The sequence below is a fragment of the Gekko japonicus genome, unplaced genomic scaffold (genome assembly GCF_001447785.1).
Source record: "Gekko japonicus isolate JY-2015 unplaced genomic scaffold, Gekko_japonicus_V1.1 scaffold2282, whole genome shotgun sequence".
In the NCBI taxonomy this organism is placed as follows: domain Eukaryota; kingdom Metazoa; phylum Chordata; class Lepidosauria; order Squamata; family Gekkonidae; genus Gekko; species Gekko japonicus.
Genome location: NW_015160901.1, coordinates 267266 through 295143, shown reverse-complemented (window position 1 = coordinate 295143; position 27878 = coordinate 267266). Strand labels below are relative to the sequence as shown.

General features: G+C 47.0%; 1 protein-coding gene across 1 annotated transcript; it reads right to left on the bottom strand.

Moving 5' to 3' along the window:
* Positions 1–153: 153 nt before the first annotated feature.
* Positions 154–24228, bottom strand: LOC107121070 (DNA-directed RNA polymerase II subunit RPB1-like; the record flags this gene model as incomplete). Its single annotated transcript, XM_015423915.1, has 13 exons — positions 23896–24228; positions 21903–22035; positions 21639–21775; positions 19416–19589; positions 17075–17356; positions 16120–16281; positions 14384–14604; positions 14165–14297; positions 12887–13011; positions 4189–4399; positions 2998–3207; positions 1641–1809; positions 154–248 (listed from the first exon to the last, which is right to left on the bottom strand). Coding segments are annotated over exons 1-13 (2142 nt in total), but the record flags the coding sequence as incomplete, so codon positions are not given.
* Positions 24229–27878: the final 3650 nt, after the last annotated feature.

Below are 27878 nucleotides of genomic sequence, written 5' to 3'. Positions count from 1 at the left end.
TTTGGAATTTTTAATTCCTGGTGGCGGCAAAAATCGACCACGTTTAGGTACAGAAAGCGTGTTTAAAGGTAAAACCATCTCCCCAATAAGCAAGCCCCTCACCACCACCCCCAAAGGCCTGCTCAGGATGGATCCCTCTCCTCTCCTCCTTACCTCTATCACATCCTGCTTAGCCTTCTTGATGGTGTTCTGAATGTCCTGGTAGGTCTTGGCATCAGCAATGGAGTCCCCGATGCCAATCGTGTGACCTGGGAAAGGAAACAAGCTTTGAAACAAGCCCATTTGGAAGACAAACGGCTGGGAGCGTGCCGATTCTTGCAGAGCGCCCCAGTCAAGGAGTTGCTAGCACCTATTTCTGCATGCCGGTGAGGCGCTCCTCTCGAAAACCAGGTGTGGCTCTGTGTTTTCTCCTGCTAGCTCTCAACCCAGATCAAATGGGCCCCACGTGAATTTATGCCCTGTTCTTCTTCCCAGTTGGGACTCAAAGCAGTTTAAAAGCAACACATAACCCATTCCCCCATAACAACCACCCTGTGAGGTAGGTCAGACTGAGAGCTTGTGGCAGGTGACCCAGCAAGCTTCCACGGAAGTGGGGATTCAAGCCCACGTCTCCTAGAATCCTAGTTCAACCCTCTGTCCAGTGTGCCGTGCCAGCTCTCACGCCAGGATTTTGAATAAAGCACCCAGTGAAACCAGAGGACCCCTGATGATACGTCAACGGTGCCTGCTCTGACTGATTCATAAGCACTTAACTCCAGATACCCCTTCACATTCTGTCTGTCCTGCAAGCCTTACGCAGAAACTCCAAGGGAACACCAAGGAGCCCCACGGCCACAGCTCAACATCAAAACAGCCCTGCTGGATCAGACCAGGGAGGGTCCATCTAGTCCAGCATCCCGTCTCACCTAGTGACCAACCAGTTCCTCTGGAGGGCCAACGACAGGGCATGGAGGCCGAGGCCTTTCCCTAATGTTAGGGACGTAAGAAGAGCCCTGCTGGATCACACCAGTGAGGGTCCATCTAGTCCAGCATCCCGTCTCACACAGCAGCCAACCAGTTCCCCTGGAGGGCCAACAACAGGGCAGAGAGGCCGAGGCCTTCCCCTAATGTTAAGAATGTAAGAAGAGCCCTGCTGGATCAGGCCAGCAATCCATCTGCCTCAGCGGGGAGGATGGGGTACAAATCAAATAAACCATCATCATCATCTAGTCCAGCCTCCCGTCTCACACAGGGGCCAACCAGTTCCTCTGGAGGGCCAGCAGCAAGGCATAGAGGCTTTCGCCTGATGTTGCCTCCTGGATGCAGAGGATTAGTGCCTCTGAATGTGGAGGTTCCCCCCAGTCACCATGGCTAGTCGCTATTGACAGACTCCTCCTCCATGAATCAATCTTAACCCCATTTAAAGCTGTTTATTCCTGTGGCCGTCGCTACATCCTCTGGCAGCGAATTCCACATTTTAATCACTCTCTGCGTAAAGTAGTGCTCCCTTTTGTCTGTCCTGAACCTACTGCCCGTCACTTGGATGCCCTCGCGTTCTAGTATTTTGGGAGAGGGAGAAAAATGTTCGCCTCCAGAACTGAAATTCCCCGGGCCCTTTGGAAGGAGCCACACAACCCGCCACCTAAAAGACCCAAGGTCACCTTCAATCAGCAGCCAGTTGTTGATGACCGTCTGGATGTTGCTGTAGAAGAGGCGGGTGATGTCGTGGCCCATCTCCAGGTAGGAGATGTGGACCAGAGAGCCGGCTGAGGTCCCCAGTGACTTCTTGCACAAGATCCCCATGATCAGCTCTCCGTTTTCCACAATGACCTGCAGAGGAAGAAGCGTAAGAAGGCAACGGTTGGCACGGGCCCGCGAGGAAAAACTTCCACAGCTGCTGCTGTTGCTGCGTGCCACGCTGTACAGATCTCAGAGAGATTTGGGGGGGGGGGGCGCAAAAGCCCAGTTGGCATTCCAATCATTCCTCCCATTTACATCCCAAGGAGCTTAAGGAAGTGGACTTGGATGGCGTGGGTCCCCTTGTTTCCCCTTCACCCCCACCCTGTGAAGCAGGGTACGCTCAAGAGTAAATGAATGACCCAAAATCACTCGGCAAGCTCTGTGGAGACCCAACCTTGGAAGAAAACGCCCCATCTAAGCCAACTCAGTGGCTCTCGAGTGGAAAAAGCGTGGCGGACTTGATGGGTGGCAACCCAACACAGGGCCTTCTCAGTTATGGGACCAAAGTTTGAACTCCCTTCCCCGGGGAGATTCGTCTGCCCCCCTTTATTAGTGTCCTCTGCCAACAGGTGTAAGCCTTGTTCATTTCCTCTGACACACACACCCCAATAACGCTCACTGGCCCCTCCTTCCGGTGTTTCTTGACGTTTACTGAGTGACTGTCATTTTGACCCAGGTTCAAATTACCACTTGTGCCGTGGAAGCTCACTAGCTGACCTTGGGCCAGCCACACCCTCTCGGCCTGGCCTACCTCACAGGGTGGTCGTGAGGATAAAATGGAGGAGGGGAGAATAACGTAAGTCACTCTGGGAAGAAAGGTGGAGTATAAATCAAGTCAAGAAGAGAAGAAGAAGAAAAGAAGAGATTGGATTTATACCCCGCCCTTCGCTTGGAGTCTCAGAGTGGCTTACAAACTCCTCTCCCTTCCCCTCCCCACAACAGACACCCTGTGAGGTGGGTGGGGCTGAGAGAGCTCTTGACACAAAGTGCTCTTCTTCAAGGACAGCTGTGCCAGAGCTTGTGACTGACCCAAGGTCATCCAGCAGCTGCAAGTGGAGGAGTGGGGAATCAAACCCGGTTCTCCCAGATTAGAGTCCGCGCACTTAAACCACTACACCAAACTGGCTCTTAATTAACTTGGAAGCCAATAAATTCTAGGGGCCCAGAAAACAACCCAACAGCAGAGACCAGCTGTTGTACAGGCGCAAAAGGGTGCGTGTCCCCCCCCCCACAGCCACCTCCTGACCCCTTCTTCCCAAGGGTGGCCCAGGGCGATACCTTGGTGTCCCCGGGAGAGATGTGTTTGTACGGCCCACTGTCTTCATCGTCCGGGTGGGTGCTGTGCGTCCGGATGCAGTTGATGTGGCCCGGAATGATCAGCGAGAAGATCTGCTTCCCGGTCCACAGGGGGCGGGGCTTCAGGATGGCCGGCTGGGGCACTTTGCCGTCCCACGTGGAAAGGAACATCAGGAGGTTCATCACCTCGCCCTGAAGGAAGCAAGGGGAAAGAGGCTGTCCTAAAAGGCAAAGAGCTGAGCACACAATCCCCCCCCCAGTTCAAAATTGCCAGAGTACACTGATGATGCAATGCGCATGCGCAGAATGCAGTGACGGTGGCTTGCCCCAGAGGGTCGCTTTCTAGGAAGACACTCACTCGCAAGTGCTTTGCCGCTTAGAACCCGCATGCACTTCTATTCCCTGAACTGGAATGCGTTTGTAACCCACTTTCTGTGCTGCTTATCTAATACAGTGTTGTTGGAGGTCCCATTTTGTTGCCTTGTACTGGCTGACTCTACGTCAGGGGAGTCAAACACGCGGCCCGGGGGCCGGATCAGGCCCCCCGGAGGGCTTCCATTAGGCCCACAGTAGAACTGGCCATCTCCTGCTTCCAGTTCTGCTGCTGCTGCATCATAGCTTGCTTCGCCAGACTCTCTTAATCACTCAGACATTTCATGTTTTTAACCTGGGTCCCAGACTCAGAATTCTGAGCATGAGATTACTGTGGTGAATGTCAATAAATCATAAGTAGTTTTGCAGCTTACAGAGCTAATGTTTTAAGCATGTTTTTATTTTAAGTTTAAAAAAACCCTTTGTGTCCTTTATAAAGTTTATATCTCCACTACCTGGCGTTACATTTTATGACACACATGGCCCGGCCCAACAAGGCCTCATTTATGTCAGATCCGGCCCTCATAACAAATGAGTTCGACACCTCTGCTCAACTGTAGTCCCAGTGACACAGGCAGACTGTGACTAACATAAATAAACAAAAACCACCTTGCATCTTGGTGAGAACATGACAAAAAAAACTTTTAAAAATCTCTCAGAACGCTAAAGAGGAAATAAAATAAAATGGAAAAAGCCCTTTCTCATCACAACTTTTTAAACAAGCAACTTTCCCGAGAAAGCCGGGAGCCAGGAACCGTGCTTTTCCCTGCAACCGGGATCGTGCTTCCCTCTCCCACTCACCCTCTCTAGGAAGACGTCTCTCTTTGTGAACTTGCGGACGGCCGTCAGGGTGTCCTGCACAATGCCCATGACTGGCCTGTTGGACTGCGGCGTGACGATCATGCGGGGCACCATGGCCAACTCCTGGATCTCGGCCCGCGTCTCCAGGGACTGGGGGAGATGAAGGTTCATCTCGTCGCCATCAAAGTCAGCATTGTAAGGGGTGGTCACACTGTCGGGAGGAAAGAAGACTCTCAAAAGCAGAGCTCTGGCCAAGGCAGAGCTGTGACACAGTGGTAGAGCAGGTGCAGAAAGTCCCAGGCTCAGCGCCCAGCATCTCCAATGAAAAGGGCCAGGCAGTAAGGCATAGTCATGTTTATTTGTGTGTTCAAGGAATCTTCAGATGCCTGACTTCACAGTTATTGAACTGCCCCCCCCCCCACAAACAGCTACATAGAAGAGGAGATTGGATTTATACCCCGCCCTTCACTCAGAGCGGTTTATGAACTCCTTTCCCTTCCCCTCCCCACAAAAGAGGGAGGTGGGTCTGAGAGAGCTCTTTCCAGAACTGCCCTTGAGAGAACAGCTCTGACAGAGCTATGGCTCGCCCAAGGTCATCCAGCAGCTGCGAGTGGAGGAGTGGGGAATCAAACCCGGTTCTCCCAGATTAGGGTCCGCGCACTTAACCACAACACCAAACTACCTCTATACAAAACCAGTGCAGCTCAAATCGTTTAATCCCCAGCTCCTAGGGAGGGGCCATCTGCCCTGAATGGAACACAGGAAATATACAAATCAGGTCATTTCCCAGCTGCCGCTAGAGTCAGAGTGGCAGTGGATCTCCAAGGGGTCAGGAAACTTGGACTTTCTGCATGCAAAGAACCTGGAATATTTTTTTTTGTTTTGTGCTCTGAGTGCAAACACCGGCAAAGATACAGCTCCCTTCAGTGGGACACAGCACTGCGTGGAATATGACCTCTAGTCTGTGGAATCCCTGGCCGGAACACTGCTTTGAAGGATGCACACTTACCGGCAGGCAATATTTGACCTATCAATGACACTGACAATCAGAAAGTTGAGCATTCAGCTCTGAAAGGAGCGCCCCTTCTCTGTGCTGCGACTACCAGCTAAAACACTGTTCTTTTTTTATTATTTAAATTTTTTTATTGAGTAATAAGAACTGTAAGAAACATAATAACACGAGTGAATTACTTTTCAAATTGAGTAGTTCTTACGCAATTACAATTATTGAATAAATTTGCAATAGAAAATATGGATTGATATATTAAACAATGAACTATGTAAAATATCAAAAAATAGAGATAGTGTAATGTTACAACATAAACGGAATTAGTTGTTTTGAGTGATTTTGTTGATATAACTTGAGAGTAGATGTGATCCCATACTAATATAATTTTGGATGACCTTGCAACTTGAAAACCATGTTTACTGTTAGCCAAAAAAATTGTTTTATAAAGGATGATCCTATTATGATTGATATACTTCTTGTAGTGTGTAACCTTAGAACCATTTCCAATAGCCCTTCCAAGAGGAAGGTATATACTCTTCCTCCGAAAGGTATGTCAGGATTGGGAACCACTTTGCATTGAACGACACATTTGGGTTATTCTTTAAAGAATTACTACACTTATCTGTTATACTCTCTAATACATACTGGTCCCACAATTTTCTGAACCAAGTTTGGATGTTGGGGGAGACTCTGGCCACATACATCGTTTCCAGTGTGTTTCTGTAATGGTGTTGGTTAATCTGATCAGACCATATTTCTAGTAGTAAGTTTTCAGGGTCTGGTGTTAACTCGATATTTAAGATCAGTTTTACTATTTTTAATATTTCCATCCAGGTTTTTATTTTTGTGCATTGCCACCAACAATGTGCGAAGGTTCCATGTACATCACAGCCTCTCCAACACTTTGGAGAGTGTGTAGGAGACATATGTGAGATGGTTTGAGGGGCTAAGTACCATCTCGTTATGATTTTGAGTTTTTTAATTTCAACTGCGTATGAACGAGGTTTGTTTTTGGTTGACCTCCGATTTCTGACCAAATTGTTTCGTCTAGGAGTTTTGTGCAGTCTTTCTGCCAAGCTTTTTGATATGACAGATTTTTTAATTCATTTTCTTTGAGTAACAATTTGTAAAGTGCTGAAATCATACCTTTGTTTTGAAGATTGTAGCTTTTAAGGATGACTTCAAGACGTGTTGGGGGCTTTGACGTAGCTTCTCTCATTTTTTGTTGACTAATCAAATGCTGTAATTGCAGATACAGGAACCACGGAATCTTGAGGCCTAATATCTTTTCTAGATCTAATTTAGAGCGAAGGCCCTCCCTCTTAACTACATCGCAATATCTGGACAGGTTTACCTCTCTCCATCTCTTCCAGAAATCTTAGTGAGTATTATCTAGAAACCAACTCTGTGACGTATATGTGGAGTATCTCGAGATTGGTGGAAGAAGTTTACGTTTCATTTTTGCCCAATAGTTCAAAGAAGGATAGATGAGACTATTTTTCGTTATTCCTGTGAGTTTGTTTGGAAGATTACCCCTTAAAAGAGTATCAATATTGTGAGAATTAGTTTGGTCAGAGATTAGCTGGACCTATGGTGGTAGTGGGGAAGTTTTTGCATCCGTACAACATAAGGTTGCTTTGTGGTATGTTGTAAGATCTGGGAGACCATATCCTCCTCGTGTTTTGGGCCTTTTCAGTATCTGGTGAGCAATGTGTGGTTTTTTCCCATTCCAAAGAAATTTTCTCAACGTGGTCTGCCATTTGTTTAGTTCAGGTTGTGGGATGAAGATAGGTAGCGTCCTAAATAGGAAGAGGAACTTGGGAAGGATAAAAGCTTTTATAAGGTGGAACCTTTCCAACCAAGAGAGATTCAATTTGTTCGAGTTCTGGATATCTCTTTGGACTCTAGCATGTATATTGTGATGATTGTGTTGAAGTAGCTTGGTATTATCTGATGAAATGTCAATGCCAAGATAATGAAGAGTTTTTGTAGTCCAGCTAAATTTGTACTGGGTTTTTATAGCGTTTTGTATGTCCGTGGGTAGATGTATAGGGAGGACCTGGGATTTTGAGTCATTTATGCCCAGTCCTGAAACTATTTTGAAGGATTTTAGTAAAGACATCAGTTTGGGAAGTGATTTTATAGGGTCTGAAAGATACAACAACGTATCGTCTGCAAAGAGCGAAAATTTGTGTTCTGTCTGTTTTGGTGAGATCCCTAAGATGTCAGTATTCGTCCTGATAGCTTGCGCCAACGCAAACAACAGTGGCGAGAGAGGGCAACCCTGTCTTGTGCCTTTGCCTAGTTTAATTGAATTTGAGAGGGTGCCATTTATTTTAATTTTGGTGGTAGGATGGTCATAGAGACTTTTCACTGCTCTGATAAATTTAGGACCAAAGCCCACGTTTTGTAGGATATTAAACAAGTATTGGAAATCAACCGTATCAAACGCTTTTTCTACGTCTAATGTAAGGAAAGCAGCGGAAGTCTTAGTAGCGTTGCAGTACTGTATTAATTGTAGGGTTCGAAAGGTGTTATCAGCGAGATCCCTTTGGGGTCTTTCTATATAGTCTGAGGTAAATTTGTTCAGTCTCTTGGCCATAATTGAGGAGAAATTTTTTTGATCTTGGTTGAGGAGGGAAATGGGGCGATAAGAGCTGGGTCGTAAAGGGTCCCTATCTTTTTTAGGAATAACTACCGTCACAGCTTGATTCCAAGAAGGTGGGATGGTACCTATTTCTAGGATGTGATTAAATAGTGTTGCTAAGAGTTTAATTAGATTAGGGGCAAATGTCTTGTAAAATTCAGCTGGATATCCATCTGGACCTGATGTTTTGTTTGGTTTGAGTTGTTTGATAATATCCAGCACTTCCTGTTCCGAAATCCTGTCCTCCAAGGACATCTTATGTGCCTCTGTCAGTTTAGTGTGAATGGGAAAATTTTGAGCTTCTTTCTGGAGAATGACCAGATCACAAGGCATGGTAGTGTATAACTGAGTGTCGTACTCATGAAATCTATGTGCAATCTTTTCTGTTTGAGAGACTACTTCGCCTTGCAATGTTCTAATGGCCTGTATATGTTTGGATAGCGTTTGTTCCTTTACTTTGTGTGCAAGAAGTTTGAGTGTGCGTGGGGATTTAACCCAGTATTTCTGTTTCGTGTACAGTAAGTGTTTTTTGATTTTGGTTGTCTCTATCAAGGCAAGATTCCTGCGTTCTGCTTGAAGTAGTTTTAGAGTGTGCGTTGATCCCGTCTGTGTTTTTTGTCTAGTATTTTGATGTTGTTCAGTGTTTCTGTTTCTAACTTTTGTCTTTGGTTTTTTTAGGTGCGTGGATTTTGAGATAATGGAACCTCGAAGAACTGGCTTCAGGCCTTCCCAAATCATAGCTGGGGATGTGCCATGTCCTGAATGGTCTATGAAGTAATTTTTGATGTCCTGTTCTGTTTTCTTAACAGTTGATCATTCAATAAAGAAACATTTAGGTTCCATTGTCTGTGTGATTATCTGTTCCCTTAACAGTTAATCATTCAATAAAAAAACATTTAGGTTCCATTGTCTGTGTGATTTGTTCTCATCAAAACGTCTCAGAGTGCATTCCAGCCAGTCATGGTCCGACCATCTGAACGGTTCGATTTCAGAATTAGTCGCTTGCATTACCAATGATTGGGATAATAAAATTAAATCTATTCTTGTGTGGGCATTGTGTCTGGCTGAGAAGTATGTAAAGTCTTTCCCCCCCGGGTGCAATAGACGCCAAATGTCAGTAAGGCCATGTTCTTTCAAAATAGATTCCAATTGAGTGAATCTTGATTTGGTGCGGGGGAGAGATCTGTCCAGAATATTGTCAGCTATGTAGTTAAAATCTCCCCCCAATATAATGTCTCCTTCTGCAAAGTCTTTTAAATTGGCTAATAAAGATCGGATAAAATTCAGTTGACCTTCATTAGGAACATATATGGTGGCAATCATTTTTCTATTTTCCAACATCCCTTTTATAAAGAGGAATCTACCAGAGGGGTCTACAATTTTTTTCTCAAATTGGAAGCGGATGTTACTTGTTAGAAGGATAGCCACTCCCCGAAGGTTTGAACTCCCTGGTGCTAAGAGTTGGGCTTGAAATTTCTGTGATTTAAAAATCAGTCTTTCCTCTTTTCTCACGTGGGTCTCTTGTAATAAGAAGATATCAGGTCTTATTTTTGTAAAGTTGGAAAAGACTCTCCTTCTTTTGACAGGGTGGTTCAAGCCTCTAATGTTAGAAGACATAATTTTTATGTTTGGAGCCATATTAGTGTCGTTCAATGCAAAGTGGTAGCTTTACCTTAAAGAAGGTATGTAACTTTGGGTCTGAAGGGTCTAGGAGGTACCGTAATTCAGATGGGTATTCTTCTTGATCTATTTGTAGACCAGCTCCTGGATTTCTATTTGCAAGGATAAGTAGTGATGTCTATACTAAATCAAAAGGAGAGAGTTAATTGTAGGGATCACACCTTATTTGATAGAAACAGAGAATTGATATGGTTCTTAGGATTTTTTGATAAAAAACACACTGTCACTTTAACTTTTAAATTAAATGAAACAGCTGATCACTTAATAACAATTCATAAATGGTAATGGTAGAATCAGTATAGTCCAGTAAGTGGGATTGTTTTTAGTGTTCAATTAGTCTAATAATATAACAATAAAAAACAGTGAGTTAATGTTGATTTTTCACATAATTCATCGATTTTAAACTTTTCAATTAATTAAAACAGCTAATCACTCAGTATCAATTCATAAACAGTAGCAATAGAGTCGATAGAGTCCAATAAATTGAAGTGTTTTTAGTGTGATTTAACTAGTATAAAAAGCCAACAATAACACTTGTACTGATCTCTGTGGAGTATTTTTCTATAATACAAGTCAAGAGAGTTCTATGAAAGTAGTTACTCTCTATGCTTCCACTCTTAAAGAAGAAGAGTAGAAGGCTGGGGTGTACACCTTCCCCTTAAAATCCCCAGCACTTAGAACAGAGAGTTATTGAAATTCTTTTACGCTATTAACCAACTAGGAACACACACACACCCCCCGGCCGCAATCCCCTTTTCTGTTCAGGAACAAGAATTAATTAACAACCATGAATTTTAACACATTTTTAAATTGGAGTTAATTGAATCATAAAGGATGAAAATATAATATTGCGTTAAGTGGTCAGTTAGTTCGTTTTCAACCCAGTCCGTCCTAGTATCTTGTCGGGGTTTAGGAGTAGCTGCCGAAAGGGGACAGTAAATGACGCTATGCGCACATTCATAAAAGTTCTATGCAGAAACTTTGTCCCTCGTTTTTTTAAAAAATTGGAGCCTCGTTTGCTTCCCCCCCCGTATGTACTACTCTTAACATATTTTGCAAACAGCAAATAGAGATAGGATTGATGTGAGAATGACTTATCCAATCGTGAACGGCCAGATCACTCAGTCAGATGGCGGCGGTGTTGGCGTTGCTGAATGGGGGCGTTTATTCGTTTGTCTGGTGAAGTCCATTGGCGCCTCCACATTCAATGTGTTCAGGATTTTCATTCCTCCTTCTTTATCAGAGATCTTGTATTGCTTGCCTCGAATCAAAAATTGCAGCGTAAGTGGGGTTATCCAGGTGTACTTGATGTCTGCCTCTTGTAACATGCTGGTCACCGGCTTCAGCTCTCTCCTTTTCTCCATCGCCTCACGTGGGAGATCAGGATATACTTCGACTGTTTGCCCTAAGTAAGATAAGTGACCATTTCTTTTCGCGTGGATTAAAATCCTTTTCCTAAATCTGTTGTCGTTGAGAGTAATCATAATGTCCCGTGCTGGTCGGGTTTTAAGTAGAGAAGTGGGTCCCAGTCTATAAGCTTTTGTTATCAGAGATGAGAGGTCTTCTTCAGTTCTGATTGTTTGCGAGAGCCATGATGAAATGTGAAACGCAAGGTCTCCATGTTTTTCTATGTCTTCGCCCAGGCCTCTAAGTTTTAAATTATTCTGTCTCATGGAAAGATCAAGTCTTAGAGTACGTTCCGCTAAAAGATCTTCAGTTTGATGGATTTGTTTGATGTCCGCATGGTTGGTAATACTATTTTGCATGGCTCCTTCAGCCGTTTGTTGGGTTTCTTTTAAGTTTTTTTTCTGTGTTTTCCATTCTGTTTATAGTGGCGATGCGATCCATGAAGGTTTTTCCTATTTTAATTAGTGCCGCAGTCAGATCGGCCGATGTTACTGGGACCGGTTTTTCCTTGTCGGGGTTGTCCGTCGCCATTTTGTCCGTTTGCAATGATCGTGGGCCTGATTGTTGAGTTAGCGATTGCGACTCTAAATCTGAAGTAAGCTTCTTCAATTTTTTCAGGTTCTGTTGGGCGCTCGTTCGGACGTTCGCCTCCATAAAAATATAATAGTTAACGGTTGTTTTAGTCGCTGTGGGGATCAACGGAAGGCAGGGTTCGCGGGGAAGACGGATTACGCAGCCATCTTCTTTTTTCCCGCCACCGGAAGCCCGAAAACACTGTTCTCGTGTGTGTGTGTGCGTGTGTGCTGTGCAGAAATTCTATGCAGCCTTCACGTTTGCAGATCTGTTTCTGTAGATGCTGCATAATGGAGGCAGCCGGAGCCACCAGATGGGGAATTCCTTTCAACACTGAACTTTGCATCAGAACAAAAGACCAGAGTAGGGGACTCAGCGTGTTCTGGCCGTACCTGAGCCGAACACCAGATGGCAAGTTAAACCACTGCCCCCAAATTTCCATCCAGCTTGTTCAGAAAATACTCTTTGTATCAACCACCTGGTTTCTTTGAAGAGCATCTCAGAGGGCAGGTGTGTTGGCCTGCAGTTGAAATAGCTAGATTTGAGTCCAGGAGTGCATTAGAGACCCACAAGACCTTCAGGGTATGAGTCAAAGTTCCCTTTGTTATATACGAAGCTCTGACTCTCCAAACCCCACACCCCGACAATCTGGTGTGTCTCTAAGGGTTGTTTTAGTCGCTGTGGGGATCAACGGAAGGCAGGGTTCGCGGGGGAAGACGGATTAGGCAGCCATCTTCTTTTTCCCCGCCACCGGAAGCCCTAAAACACTGTTCTCGTGTGTGTGTGTGTGTGTGTGCGCGTGTGCTGTGCAGAAATTCTATGCACCCTTCACGTTTGCAGATCTGTTTCTCTTGATACTGCATAATGGAAGCAGCCAGAGCCGCCAGATGGGGAATTCCTTTCAACACTGAACTTTGCATCAGAACAAAAGACCAGAGTAGGGGACTCAGCGTGTTCTGGCCGTACCTGAGCCGAACACCAGATGGCAAGTTAAACCACTGCCCCCAAATTTCCATCCAGCTTGTTCAGAAAATACTCTTTGTATCAACCACCTGGTTTCTTTGAAGAGCATCTCAGAGGGCAGGTGTATTGGCCTGCAGCTGAAACAGCTAGATTTGAGTCCAGGAGTGCATTAGAGTCCCACAAGATCTTCAGGGTATGAGTCAAAGTTCCCTTCGTTATATGCGAAGCTCTGACTCTCCAAACCCCACACCCCGTCAATCTGGTGTGTCTTCTAAGGTGCTACTGGACTCAAATATGGCTGTCCACCTGTTCTCAGGTGCCCAAGCTCTTCTTTGAGAAATCCCCAATACCTCTCCTCTTTCCCCCAAAAAACGCTGGGTGTAAAAGGCGAACAGAACAAGAGGGAGTCTTTGCTTCACCTGAGATTGAGACGGAAAGTTGACCAGGGCAGGATCCGGACCCTGTGCCCCATCATGGACATCTTATGCAGGGTGGGTTGCCGGTTGAAAATGACAATGTCCCCGTCGCACATGTGCCGTTCCACCTGGAAGACGACAAGCGTGGCTATTTACTTCGAAGGTCAGGCACAGACACGGGGGTGGTGAATACTCTGGCTCATCTGTCAAGCTAAACTAAAAGGGACTCAATCTGGTCCTGGCCAACACTGTACCTGGATGTGTCGACTACATATTTATAACAATGTTCCCTCTAAGCTGTGGAGTCTTGTGAGCAAAAAGTCTACTTTGTCAGCTACTGGCATTAAAGTTGTGAGTGATCGAGTTGGCTACTGCATAAATTAGTTTGCTCTGGAGCCAGCCTTCCTGAGCCAAAACAAAAATCTGTGAGCCAGAGGCTAGAAAACTGTGAGCTAGCCCACACTAACTCAGCTTAGAGGAAACACTGAACATGTCATCAACATGTATAGAGAACAATGGAAACAAAGAGAGACAAGGAACGCCCAGAAATTGTACGTGCTTTATTCCATTAAATTTGGGCAATCCATTTTGGGCATTCGGCCGGAAGCCACTCAGATCCACAGGAATGGAAAGGCTCCATTTCAAAACAGCCGTGGCTGCCGTGTACAGGATGCATTTGAAGGCTGCCAAGTGACAGAAACACAGCTCTAAAGGGGGAAAAAACCACCCATCTACTACAATAGATATACTGAACGACTGTTTAGAGGACAGACACAATTGCATGGGAGAAATACAAGCACCAGGATACAAGGAAATCCAATCACAACTTGCAAGAAAACCTTGTGAGAGCCTCAGAGAGAAACGACTTCCCCATCAGCTCTAATTTTACTGGTGGTTTCACGCAAGAAAGAAGCACGTTTCATATTTGAAGAAAAGCGCAACATTTATCCGAAGAAGGTAATTTGAAGCAGTAACTGGACTTATCCCAGTGTATAGATTTCACCCTTGCAGTTGTATGCATTTCCTAAATAGATTTTTTAGTTTGCTGGTCCTTTCCCCCTTTTGTGCTGTTGCACTTTTCTGCAGGTTGTTTTAAAAGGCTGTCTTTTCCTTTATCTAGAAACACAGCCCTCCGCCATCCTGTGCAAAAGCTTCTCTTTGCAGACAAAACACTCAAAGAGTAAGGCCATATGGGCTCCACGATTCTTCCACTGGTCGGGCACCCACTGATACCCCCACTCAGTTCCCACCTTGGGCTCAGGACTGCTACCCTGCACTGACCTTGTAGCCTATCTGAAGGTGGAGGTCACTGGGCTTGGGGTGGAAACGAAGGTCGATCCTGTCCCCGTTGTCCCGGATGATGTACTTAGCTCCAGGATACTGGCTGTTCCCTCTGCGCACCAACTCCTGCAGCCTAGAAGGATCAAGAGGGGTTATAGCAGACACACAGACTGGAACGGGCATGGCACCAAGTTGCCGTCAGTCTCAGAGAGGCCTCACCTGTCAATGTTGAAGGGCGTCACAATCTCAGCAAAGGTCATGTTGGCCGCAATGGAGCGGGGCACGCCCACCTGATCGATCGACAGGTTGGGATCTGGGGTGATGACCGTCCGGGCAGAGAAATCCACTCGCTTCCCCATCAGGTTCCCTCGTACGCGCCCCTCTTTTCCCTTCAGCCTCTGCTTCAGGGACTTCAGAGGCCTCCCCGATTTCTGCATCGCCTACAAGACGGAGAGGCAGGTACAGAGCTTATCATAAGAACATCAGAGAAGCCAATATTGGATCAGGCCAATGGCCCATCCAGTCCAACACTCTGTCACACAGTGGCCAAAAAGACCAGGGGGCCAGCAGGAGGTCCAGCAGTGCAGCCTAGTGGCCGAGTTTGCAGACCAAGCCATATTATTCAGGATGGCAAAAGCCAAGGCAGATTGTGAAGAGCTGCAAGAGAATCTCTCTACGTTGGGTGACCAGGCAACAACATGGCAAATTATGTTTAATGTGGGTAATGCAGACTAGAACAAAAAACATTAACATTAGGTATTCAATGATAAGGTCTGAACTGGCGGAGGCAGCGCTTGAAACAAATCTTGGGGCTTTAGCAGAAAATTCAATGAAAATGATGACTCCCGTGTGGCAGTGGTGAAAAATGCAGATTCCGTGGTGGAGATTATGAAGAAAGAAAAGGAAAATAAAACAACCAATGATGCAATGCCCTTGTATAAAGCCATAGCACACATTTGTGTGGATGATTTTAAAAAGGGGGTTAGATAGATCATACAGAAGTGATTGATGGCTATTAGCCAGGGTGAGTGAAGGGAACGTCCATATACAGAGGCAGCATACTTCTGAATCCAGTGCTTTTACGTCCTGCTGGTTGGCCACTGTTGAAACAGGTTGTTGGATTCCAAACAGGCAGCAACTTAACAACCAAGCCAAGCCAATGTATGTAAAATCATAGAGTTGGAAGGGACCTCCAGGGTCATCTCGTCCAATCCATACACAATGCAGGAAATTCACAAATACCTCCCCCCCAAAAAATAGCTGTTCCACGCCCAGGAGATCAAAAATGAAAGCAAAAAACCCTCCAGGATCCCTGGCCAAACCGGCCAGGAAAAAAATTGCTTCCTGACCCCAAAGTGGCAATCAGCATTTCCCTGGGCATGTAAGAAAGGGCCAGAAGAACTAAGCACTGATGCAACCCTCCCTGCCATGATCTGCCTACGTTCACAGAATCTGCATTGCTGTCAGATGGCCATCTAGCCTCTGGTTGAAAGCCTCCAGAGGAGGAGAGCCCACCACCTCCCGAGGAAGCCTGAGGAACTGCTCTGTCAGGAAGTTCTTCCTGATGTTTAGCTGAAAACTCTTCTGATTTAATTTCAGCCCGTTGGTTCTGGTCTGACCTTCTGGGACAACAGAAAACAACTCCTGCACTGTCCTCTGTAGGACACCCCTTCGAGTACTTGAAGATGGTTACCACACCACCTCTCAGTCGCCTCCTCTCCAGGCTAAACAGACCCAGCTCCTTCAGCCTTTCCTCACAGGACTTGGTCTCCAGACCCCTCATCACTTTTGTTGCCCTCCCCTGGACACGGTCCAACTTGTCTTCTTAAACTGCGGTGCCCAAGCTGAACACAATGCTCCAGGTATGTTAGCCCAGGCGGGGCGTCACTGGCTCGCTGGGAAAGAGCCGACCGGTGTCCCTGAAGCACCAGGCCGGAGGAGTCCGCAGCACTTACCCGAGGCAGCCCCGGCAGCTCATTGTCCACCATGGTGGCCACGTGGAACTGCAGCAGCTTCACGTCCTCCGCAATGACGTGAGCGGCCGCCCCGTTCTGCTCATTCCTCCGCAGCTGGTTGTTGATTTTCACAACGTCAGCCAGTTTGTGAGTCAGATCGTCCTGAGGGGAATTTGGGGAGGGGGGTGTCAGTTACGGTCAGGTCCTCACAGGGTGTCTGTTGTGGGGAGGGGAAGGGAAAGGAGTTTGTAAGCTGCTCTGAGACACCTTTGGGTAGTGAAGGGCGGGCTATAAATCCACTCTCCTTCTTCTTCTCTAGTTATTAGCAACTGAACTGTTATTTGACTTTCCTTCTGCCCAGACTACAATCTACATTTATTTATTTATTTTATTTATACCCCGCCCTCCCCGCATTGCGGGCTCAGGGCGGCTTACAAGAGTATGGCACACAGTGCGATAAAACAACAATAAAACAATTTAAAACACTTAATACATGGGCCAAGCCCAAGGATCCCACATGACTAAAACCCTCTCTCCCTATTGCACAGCCCTTTCATCCCAGGGGAGGTTACTGTGGCCTCCTGATGTTGTTTGCCACATTAGCTTCCGGCGGTGCTGTAACAGGCCCCATTGGTGGTAGTGGTAGCGGCGGCGGCTCCTATTCGAAAGCCTGGCGGAAGAGCTCCGTCTTGCAGGCCCTGCGGAACTGCAGCAGAAATGTTATCAATTTGCCACCGACCGGGTAGGGGCTTTCAAGGCGAGAGACGTTCAGAGGGGGTTTGCCATGGCCTGCCTCTGCGTCGTGACCCTGGACATCCTTGGTGGTCTCCCATCAAAGTACTAGCCGGGGCCGACCCCGATGAGAGTGAGCCAGGCGAGACGTTCAGTAGGTACTAAAATGAGGGCTTTTAACTGGGCTCCTCCTCCTCCTCCCCAGCCCAGCCTGGCCTCCTACCTGGTTCCGGGCAGAGCCCTGCATGACAACAGCAGGCCGAACAGACAGTGGCGGGACGGGAAGCACGGTGCAGATCATCCACTCAGGCCGGGCGTATTTGGGGTCCATGCCCAGAATGAAACACTCTTCATCAGAGATGCGCTTGAAGATCTCGTGGACCCGCTCCGGGCTCAGCAGGATCTTCTTCTCCTGTGAGTCCTCGTTCACGTGCTTCCACTCAGCGTAGAGCTCCAAGCCCGAACGTCGAATCCTCGGCTGGTAGCGCCCGCAGCCGCCATGACCCTGGATAGAGAGAAACGAAACCAACGTGGACATTTAGTAAGTCACAGCCTGCCCCATCCCCCAGGACAACCCATGCATTTGACCTCAGGCTGATAAATTTCAGTTCATTTGTGAGGTCTCTTTTCAGAGCCCTGCTCTTCAATGGAAGAATTCACACAGGGAGGCTTAAAAATCTGAGGTCCTTCACTAAAACATTACGGAAATGCTGAAGGAATCAGCCAACACCCATTTCTGCACTACTAAAAAAACACTATTAATTGTCACACGTTAAAGTAACCTGTTGCAAGAACTATTAGTTAAGGAATGGGCAGATAAAAATAGATTTGAGAAGAATAAAGCACGCAATGCTCCCTTACAAGAACGCACACTTCTAGCCATTACCAAGGAAGATAGTTATGAAGCTAAAAAGTATTAAACTGGAAAACAAAAAAATTAAAATTCTGTATGAACAGCGGTAACAGACCCATTCCCACCTTTAAGAACATTCAAAATTGGTTTCGAACGCTAGTTTATAGTACCTATAAGATTAAAACAGATTGTTTGTATTAAGACGATCGAGTAAAAACTGAGTACAAACACTTTACTTAGCATGGTCTGCTAGGCCAGTTACAATTATTGCTTTAAGGACTTGGCGAAGCTCAAACTACAAGCCATCGGTTATGAAAATTAAATAAGAAAGATAGCAGCTTCTAGACATATCACTTGGGGAAAACCGACCTAACTGAAACAATGACCCTTACTGAAAGTTTTTACTGGTGGCTTTTTAAATTGCTTTCACTTTCCAAATGAGCCACCGTACAGAAATATCACAGAGGCATAAAGAAGGAAAGATATTGTCGTTGCTATATGAGGTGTAACATGAGCCTTTCTGCCCTAATCCTGATTGTGTGTTTTTTTTCCAGTCAACAGATGCAAACTGCATGGGATTGCTTTGGAAAAGGGAGTAACAATAGACAAGAATGACTGTGAAGTCGTTTCCGAGTGACAGAACAGGTCTTCAAAATGGAAAAGGGATCCCCCAGAGATGGAGAATAACATTGCAGCACACAAAATTACTGAAGGCAATTTATTCAACATCTAATGGATGCGGTCTGAGATTAATAGCAGAGCGTGGTGTGTTTTACCTTACAACTCAGGGTTATTATCAATCCCATGGCCTCTGGCAGCACTCGGCTTGCTGGATCGACACAAAGGGCTGGTATCCACGTCCCAAGTATTTTTTTAATGGTTTTCAAATGATGACTATATATCAACTAAACATACTCTCCAATTTTAACATTTTGCAATTTAATGTTTAGTTTAGTTTATTATTATTATACCGTCTGAAGACCAACATACAGAGTAACCATAACATGTGAGGGAGAGAAAAAACCACAGTCATAATAGACAAAAATAGAAATCTGAATTTAAGAACTTTTAAAATGCGATTCCTGCAATCTAAGAATGCACAAAACTCAGTGACTGAATGTGTAATCTCTGCATTCTTATCTGACAGGAGCTAGTGAAGCCTTGCTTTGTTTGTGTTAATGTGCCCAGGTGTCCTATCGACTAATGGGGTAATAATTTTAGGACGAGCCTCCCTGTAAAATGGACAGCTGAAGAACATCTGGTCTTCTGATTCAACCTCGCTTAAAAGGCGTGGGCATAGCCTTTCAGAGTAGCGGTTTTTATTGTACCTGACTTGAATAACTGCAGATGGAAGGGCAGAACATCTAGCTAGGGCAAATGCCCTTCTAGAATTCTTTCCCTCCACTGAAGTCAAATATATTGCCGGCTCAATGGTGCTTTTAATATTTAACAACACCCCGAGTGTGGAAACCTTAGAGATGTCAGATTGTCGCTCAATATCCTCAGCTCTTTGAATTTAATGTCTTATTATCTTTCCAGCACATTAAAATATGCTTTATATAGAACTACTTCATAAAGATTTTTTTTTAATTACTGAAAAATACATGACATGAGTGCCCCAAAAACCTGAATAGAAAAATCCCCCCAATAGGATTTACCGCGAGAAGCTGTAAGGTGGTCCCCCCCAGCCCTCCCCCTTCGCGTGTCTGACCTTCTCCTTGGTGATGTCCTCGTCCCCATCCGGCTGCTCCATTCCAAATTTGTTGTCCATCTCTTCCCCCCCTTCGCAGATGTTCTTGCCCTTGCAAAGGTCGTAGACGTGGGTCAGGCGCTTCTTGGGCTGCCCTTTGGACTTGGCCAGGATGTCTTTGATCTTGGGGTTATTCTGCAGAAATGAAGGGGGAAAAGGAGGAGCCCTGTGAGGAAGGGGTGATTAAGGTCAGAGCCTTAACTCTCCCAGCCCCACTGCATAAAATTAGTTTGCTCTGGAGTCATCCTGCCTGAGCTAAGACAAGAATGTGTGAGCCGGAGGCTTAAAAACTGTGAGCTAGCTCACACTAACTCAGCTTAGAGGGAACACTGGTCGTATTGCATTAATGCAAGGTACAGTTCCACTCTACAACTACACAAGTCTCAACTGCAAAAATATTTGCCAGAGATTTAATATTAGCTTCTTTCAACATTAACCGCAGCAACACATCTGTTTTGCAATTGCACATAAAATTACACCAAGATACAAATTTCAATTCAAGTAAACTCTGAATGCTAACAAATGACATAACATTTTTGTTATTGTTTTAAAGGTACACTAAAAATTATATAAACGTTCTATCTAAAATCGTTGGGAAAGGGCATCATTAAGTTCTACTTGAATTCTGCTACTTCTCTATTGCAGTTGCCACAAGAACAGATCTTGCTCTTGCAGCAGCAGGTCAAAAATCCATTGCTTGAATATATTTTAATCACAATTTCCCTGACTTCAGACCAATTTCCCTGACTTTCCAGAAAGTGGCAACCCTGTTCTATCAGGCCCGCAGTGGAACTGGCTGTCTTCTGCTTCTTCTTCCAGTTCTGCTGCTGCTGCGTCATCGTAGGTTTGCAGCTTACAGATACACACCTGAACAGCATACTCAAGATTGCAACAGCACAGACATTTTGATGCAGTAATTCAGAGCAAGAGGTGTCAGTTATCAGACACTGTCAAATAAACAAAATATTGCAAGCGTGCTGATGTTTTAAGCATGTTTTTATTTTAAGTTTTTTAAAAAAACTTTTGGTTTTTTTTGTCCTTTGTTAATTTTATACCTTCGCTACCTGGCATTACCTTTTATGACACACATGTGGTCCGGCCCAACAAGGTCTCACGTATGTCAGATGCGGCCCTCGTAACAAACGAGTTCGACACCCCTGATCTAAATCGTACTACTCATGCCATAACAAGAGACCCTGAATGCGAACTTGTGCATGGCGAACTTTTAAGTGAGATGCCGGCACAAGAACCCTCATTAAAGAGAATACACCGGCTACGCAGAGTCGAGGTCTGCCCACCCCCACTGCCAGGCTCTGCCCCCTATACTTGTGCTGAGACACAACCTGCCTCCTGGGGGTCCTGCTCTCGACGCTCCCCCTGGTGGGCACGCAGGGCAGCCCCAGAGCGTCAAAGACGATCCCTCCCAGAGGCCTGGGGCTTGCTGCTGCGCTGCTCCCCAGACAGTTGCTGGAGATTTGCTGTCAATTCCCCTTAGTGAATATTTTCCCTTTTCCTTCCGCAACTCGTAGTCCTCTGCAGCATTTCTGCTCTTACGTTTTCAAAGAAGAGCTCAAACAGGCAGGGAATGAGTGACCTAACTGTTCAGATAATTCAGGGCATTATTTGCACAAATAATGCAAATCAAAGCCACCAGTATCAGTCAAGTCATGTAGGGATGATTCAAGAGTGCGGGCTCACCCTTTACTTCTGGTAAACGCTCCCCAATCCCCACTCAGAAAAACCAGCCGTTAGTGAAAACGTTTAGGGATATCCTGCAGTTCTTCACAGCTCGTTTTTTACTGGAGAAAAACTTCTCAGGGAGAGGTGAAGATCTACTCTGGTCGTGGAAACAAACAACCCGGGAACAGGAACAACCGCTCCTCCAAATAAAAAGTCCTCCCTCCCTCCCTCCCTGTGAGCTAGATCAAGACAGGTTGAGCCTGCAGTTAAAAAAACAGGCAGCAGGTGATGTAAAAGACCTCTGCCCGAGATCCTGGAGAGCTGCTGCCAGTCTGAGCGAATAATGACTCTGACGGATCAAGGGTCTGATTCAGAATAAGGCAGCTTCATGTGTGTTCTCAGGACATGGTTCCTCCTTTTTAACATGACAAATGACACTGGCAAGTGGACTTAAGACCAAGGGCTAGCTGCTTTGCTAGGATCATTCATATCGCCACTACTCACAGAGTCAACCAGCAGCTTGGAGCAGAAAAAGCAGACGCAGCGTAGAACCTTCATTGTCTTGCCCAAGAAGCCAACGTGGAAGACTGGCTTGGCCAGCTCAATGTGTCCAAAATGACCAGGGCACTCCGTCATGTTGCCTGTCCAAAGAGAAAGGATGGGGGCGCCATCAGGCCCTGGTGCCAGGCAATACCTGGGCAGGGATTCCCACCCACTCTTACCCCACCGCTGCCGCTCCCCATCTAGACATGATTCCGGGCCACCCACCTGCACATGTCTGGCAGCGTCCGGTCCTTTCAATAACACCCTGACGAGGGTCCATCAATCCGCCCAACTTGGGGCGACCCCCTTCTGTCGTCTCAGGGTATTTAATCCCCCCTTCAGTCACAGACATCCGTTTCTAAACAAACAAACAAAAAGACAGAATCAGCATCAAGAGCATATGAGTTAAAACACTTTCTCTGATCACATCCCCAAGAAGATCAGCTGTGCAGGACCCATGATGGGACATGCAAGCTCCATATTGGGGGGGGGGGGGCAGGGAGACGGAATACAAATGCAGCTGGGTCCCATTATGCCATTTCCTCCATGGTCACTGAACAAAAAGGTTTAAATGCTGTTTTGACTACAACAAGCAACTGCAGACTTCTTTTAATGGCAGGATTACAGGTAGCAAAAAGAAAGCAAATTTACTAATAGCATGGCTTCAGATTCTCTTAGAATGCATGGACAATTTTTTTAAAAACCAGTATGAGGCAAGGGATGCCTATGTGTATTGTTCCTAGTGAGGCATTTATTTACATTAATTACAGCTTCCCTTTCTAACTGGGACTCAAGGCAGATTACACAAAGTAAGTCAATAACAGCAGGAAAGAGCAAGAGTCCAGTCACACCTTAAAGACTAACAAAATATGTGTCAAGAGAGGAGCCTCTGCAAGCCGCTGCTCACTTCTTCAAATACAGCTAGGATGGGAGTCCCTGTCCTATTTATTGGAAAGTGATTTCAGATGCCAAATGATATTAACAAGCGAATGACAATAGCAGGAGTGATTGGATTTAGGAGAGATATGCAGAGGGGTAAACAGGTGGAGAAATCAGCATTGGGAATGAGACAGGAAACCGCGGTCTTCAGTAAGTCAATAAGATGAACATGGCTGTGGCATTGAAAAGACCATGAAATAGGATTTGGGTTGTAGAGCCAGCCAGAAATATAAAAACACCCCAAACATCTTCCACTGGTCTCCTCTCCTGTTTTATCCTCACAACAACCCTGTGGGATAGGTTAGGCTGAGACAATGTGCGACGAAGGCTTGACGTTCATCCACCAAACTGCCAGGGCAGAGTGGGAATCTGAACTGGGGCTTTCCCACCTCCTCCTAGCTTGACACTCTTACCACCAGCCCATACCGGCTCTCTTTCACAAGAAAGGAGGACTCCAAGCCAGCTCAAGCGCCACCCAGCGCTCTTCCAAGATGCAGTCCCAACACTGGGGAGAATGGCTTCAGAATGGCCAATGCCCCACAACAGACACACACCCCCTTCGGCAAGCACTCAACGCCTGCAACGCCCCCAAGATGGAACTATTTGGGCATCACACAAGCTGCCAGTATTCCCACCAAGCTGAGTTAGTGTGAGCCAGTTCACAGTTTTTTAGCCTCCAGCTCACAGATTTTTACCTAAGCTCAGGAAAGATGGCTCCACAGCAATGCCCCCTCTAAGCTGTGGGGAGTCTCGTGAGCAAAAATTCTGCTTCCTGAGCTACTGGCATTAAAGTTGTGAGGGAGCGATTTGGCTGCTGCCTAGATTAGTCTGCTCTGGAGCCCCATCCTTCCTGACCTAAGACAAAAATGTGTGAGCAGGAGGCTAAAACGCTGTGAACTAGCTCACACTAACTCAGCTTAGAGGGAACACTGCTCCAGAGCAAACTGATTGATGCAGCAGCCAGTAAGCTTTACTGCCAGTAAGCTCACAAAGTAGAATCTTTGCTCACAAGACTCCGCAGCTTAGAGGGAGCATTGCAAGCTCCCCACCCCCCAAATCATACACCCCAAAACCACTGAGATCCAGCATAGTACTTTGGCACGAATCCACTTTTCAAAGGTAGGGTTTTTCTTTTTTGCAATTCTCCCCCACGCACACACACACCCCAACCCCCGGCCACGTGTTGTTTCGCCGGATCCTCCCCAGTGCAACAGCAAAGGAACTGGCATCCATCGCGCCCCCCACCCCCCGGGCCTCTTCCACCAGTTCTCCCACGCACCATCTCGTCCGGGCTCAGGATGCCGAACTGCACGCGCTTGATGGTGCGCAGAGGGCACGCGCTGTCCCCGGAGGGCGCGCCCCCGTGCATCTTGGCGCGCTTCCCTTTCGGCGGCGGGTCACGTGACGCGGGCGGCGCTCAAGCCTCCGCCTCGCTCGCGCCGTCACCGAGGCAGGGAGCCGCCCCGCCCCCGAGTCCGCCGCCGCTTCAGCCGAGAGAGGCCCGAGTCAAACTCCCCGCCGGCCCCGAAGACCGAGCCCGCCGCCGTTCGCGGAAGGACCTCGTCACACGCTCCGCCCACGCGACGCGCGAAAAAGCGGGCTCCCCTCCGCCTCCTCGCTCCCCCCTCGCGACCACGTCCGGCCGCCTTTCCCCCTCCCTGCTCCTCTTCCTCCGCGCTCCTCGGCGCGAATGAGTCGAGACCTGCTCAGGCGTCGCGTTATATAGACTCGCCCCCCTACACGGGGCTACAGGCGCCAAGCGGCAAGGGCTGACGCAGGGAAGGGGGCGGTCCTGCGGTTGCGTCCTCCAACCAGAAGAGGCGTGGCTATGCTAAATTGATTTTTTTTAAAAGGCAGGGGGCAGTTCCCTGGATGGGCGTGGGACCGTACCAAGTCTAGTAGGGAGAGATTGATTTGCAGGAAGTTTGGGGCTAAGTGTTAACTTCGGCGTTTTTATTTTTCTGCCAATTCTGGTTTTCCTGGGTTTTGGGGGGGTTGATTCGAGTCCAGGAGCACCGTGGAGACCCGAAAGATTTCCGGGGCATAACTTGTTAGATAACTTGGTAAATCTGTTTGTTTAATTGGAAGCAAGTGCCGATGAGTTCTTTGAAGTTTACAGACGAATTAACTGGTCTAAGATTGTAACTGGAAGTAGATAACAATAATACGTTTCGTACGATTGTCTATTGAGGCAAAACAGCCCGGAAAATCTACAACTAATTCGGCACAACTTTTTGCAAAAACTAAACAAAAATATTAAGCGCCTGGGCATGTTAACAGCGGCATCTTGCTTCGATTTCCGTGTCTTTTTTTTGCTGTAAACTTGACGATGAACGCTGCAAAGTTTGCTCATAGGACCCCCCTTAACAGCTGTCTGGACTACCTGGCCTGTGTTAACCAAAAACCCCATTCATTCCACACACACACACCAAAACACCTGTTCTCACAACTCTGAAGTTTTATTCTGAGCGGTCGTTTATGCTTTACACGACCGTCTCCAAGCGCTTGTGTGTAGGTACAGCCTGCAGGTTGCAGGCCGGTCCTGAGCGTGGGAACTGAGACCCACTCATTGCAATGAGACTCTTCCAAGTTACCTGTCCAAAGAGAAAGGATGGGGGGGCGCCATCCTCACAGGAGAGGAGAATGATGCCTTGAAGAGAAATACGGTATTTAAATAAATAAATAAGACGGGGCGAAGCGATTACAGCCACAGTCTGTCTTTCTGTTCCCCCTTCTGTCACAAATGGTACAGTCTGCAAAGAAGCTCGCCCCAGAGGGATCAGGAAATAAACCTGCCTCCAAAGGGCGGGGGCGGGATGCGCTCATGTTCCGGAAATAGCCGGAGATTCCCGAACAGGGCCGAGGGTGGGAAGCCGGGGCGTCCTATCCCAGCCAGCTTTTGTTGATGAACGAAGCCGAGGCGGATGGAACTCTCCGGCGAGCGGCCTTGAAAGCCTCGGGCTCGCGTGGCTGGCTCGGCCGCCAGGTGGCGCGCGGCGTCGCGGCCGCTCCGCCTGGGAGAGCGCGCGGCTTCGGGGCCTACCTCGGGGGCCGGGTCCGATGTCCGCGCGGGGCGTCCGGCGGAGACTGAGGGGGGTACGGAGAGCGACGGCGGAGCCCGGAAGGCCTCGTTGCATGCGGGGTCGGGCTGGGCGAAGCAACGTCGGTGGGGTATGTTTGGGGTCGGGGGGGAGGCGATTCCTCTAAGCTGTGGAGTCTTGTGAGCAAAAATTCGACTTTGTGAGCTACTGGCATTGAAGTTGTGAGCGAACGATTTGGCTCCTGCATAAATGAGTTTGCTCTGGAGCCATCCTTCCTGAGCAAAGACAAAAATGTGTGAGCCGGAGGCTAAAGAATTGTGAGCTAGCTCACACTAACTCAGCTTAGAGGGAACACTGGTCAGAGCCAAGGAAACTAAAGTGAGGACCGGGTGTGTGTGTGTGCCTGTGTCAATATTACTTTCAGCAAAGGCCTGTATGGTTTGAGGGGTGGCCTTTTGCTTGGACTCCTGGAGGTTCAACAGATTGGGGGGGAAATTCAGAGTGCAAATGGCACCTGGAAGACCGACAAAGGTTTATTCAAGGTGTGAGCTTTAGCTCACACCTTGAATAAATCTTTGTAGGTCTTCCGGGTGCCATTTGCACTCTGAATTTGTTGCACTGCTTCACACCAACACGGCTGACCTCGATCAGATTGGTGGGGGGGAGTGACTTGTCATGTAGAAACGGGTTTTGTGGTTCTGTTTTGTTTTTAACTGGGAGAACAAAGGTTATGGTCTTTGCATCCAGGAGCTGGAATGCAAAATAACACAGGGAAGTGGCTCGTGCCTGCTTTCCTGTTTTTACGAGCTTCACGGATTCAGTAGGAAAGCGGTATTTTTTGTGTTGACTTGTAGTATCTGGTTTCAAGATGGTGGCCCCGGTTTTTTCTGGTGGCAGCTACAGATGGTCCGCCTCACGGTTTTTTGGACAACAACTGGGGGAAGGCGTCAGATAGAAGCTGCTGCGGACGAGAGCTAAGTGAAAACGAATGGCACAGAGGCAGGCTGTTTATTTAGTAAATTCCTTTTTTTATACTGCCCTCCAATGTTCACTCTAAGCTGTGGAGTCTTGTGAGCAAAAATTTTACTTTCTGAGCTACTGGCATTAAAGTTGTGAGCGAGCAATTTGGCTACTGCATAAATCAGTTTGCTCTGGAGCCATCCCTTCCTGAGCTAAGACAGAAATGTGTGAGCCGGAGGCTACAAAACTGTGAGCTGGCTCACACTAACTCAGCTTAGAGGGAACACTGCTGCCCTCCCCCTGTAAACAGGGCTCAGGGTGGTGTACAACAATAGATAAAGCAACCATATTCATACTAATTTGAGGTTAAAACGTGAACATTACAATAAAATCACAGTATCAACTTAAGTAGATGGCAGTTGAGACTTCTAATTGTGCCACCACCTTGCGGAGGGGCGGCAAGGGGTAAGGGTGCCAGTCAGATGGGTGCCATCACTGTCCTCAACCAAACGTCTCGCGGAACATGTCTGCCTTACCGGCCCTGCGGAACTGCATTATGTCCCGCAGGGCACAGATATTACTTGGCAGAGAGTTCCAAATGCTCTTCAGGGGGTATATCTGGAGAGGCGGTCCCAAAGATACGCGGGTCCCTAACTGTTAAGGTAAGCACCAAAACCTTGAACTTGATCTGGTGCAGGTTGCACAGCACAGGTCGAATATATGCCGTTTGCTAGGTCCCTGTAAGGATCTGTGCCACTGTGTTCTAGACCAGCTAGAGTTTCCGGGTGAGTCTCAAGGGTAGTCTTATGTAGAGCAAGTTATTGTAGTCTAATCTGGAGGTGTCCATTGGGTGGATTACTGTGGCTTGGTCAGGGCGGGACAGGTAGACGGCCAATCTAGCTGTTACAGAGTTTAAAGCTGAACATGATAGGAAAACTGTTTCCATTTTGAGTAACCATTTTCTCCCACGCTACGGGCTACCGACTGATGTCTGTTTCTAATCTGTTTTTCAGGTCTGAAACAAGGCAGATGGGGCTTTCTCCACAGTAGTAGTTCCATCTAAATTGCAGGAAATCTTGGATGTAAATTTGTGTGACTTGTGTCAGAAGAACAGCACACACGTAAGACCAGCTTTTCTGCTGGTGAAGGCAGGAAGGCAAGAGGGAAGTCCCCTCTGACTGCCAAAATGTCCTTGCTGGAGATCACAGGACCTGCATGGACAATAAAAAAACATGTGGAATGCAAAATTTAGTGTGGAGGG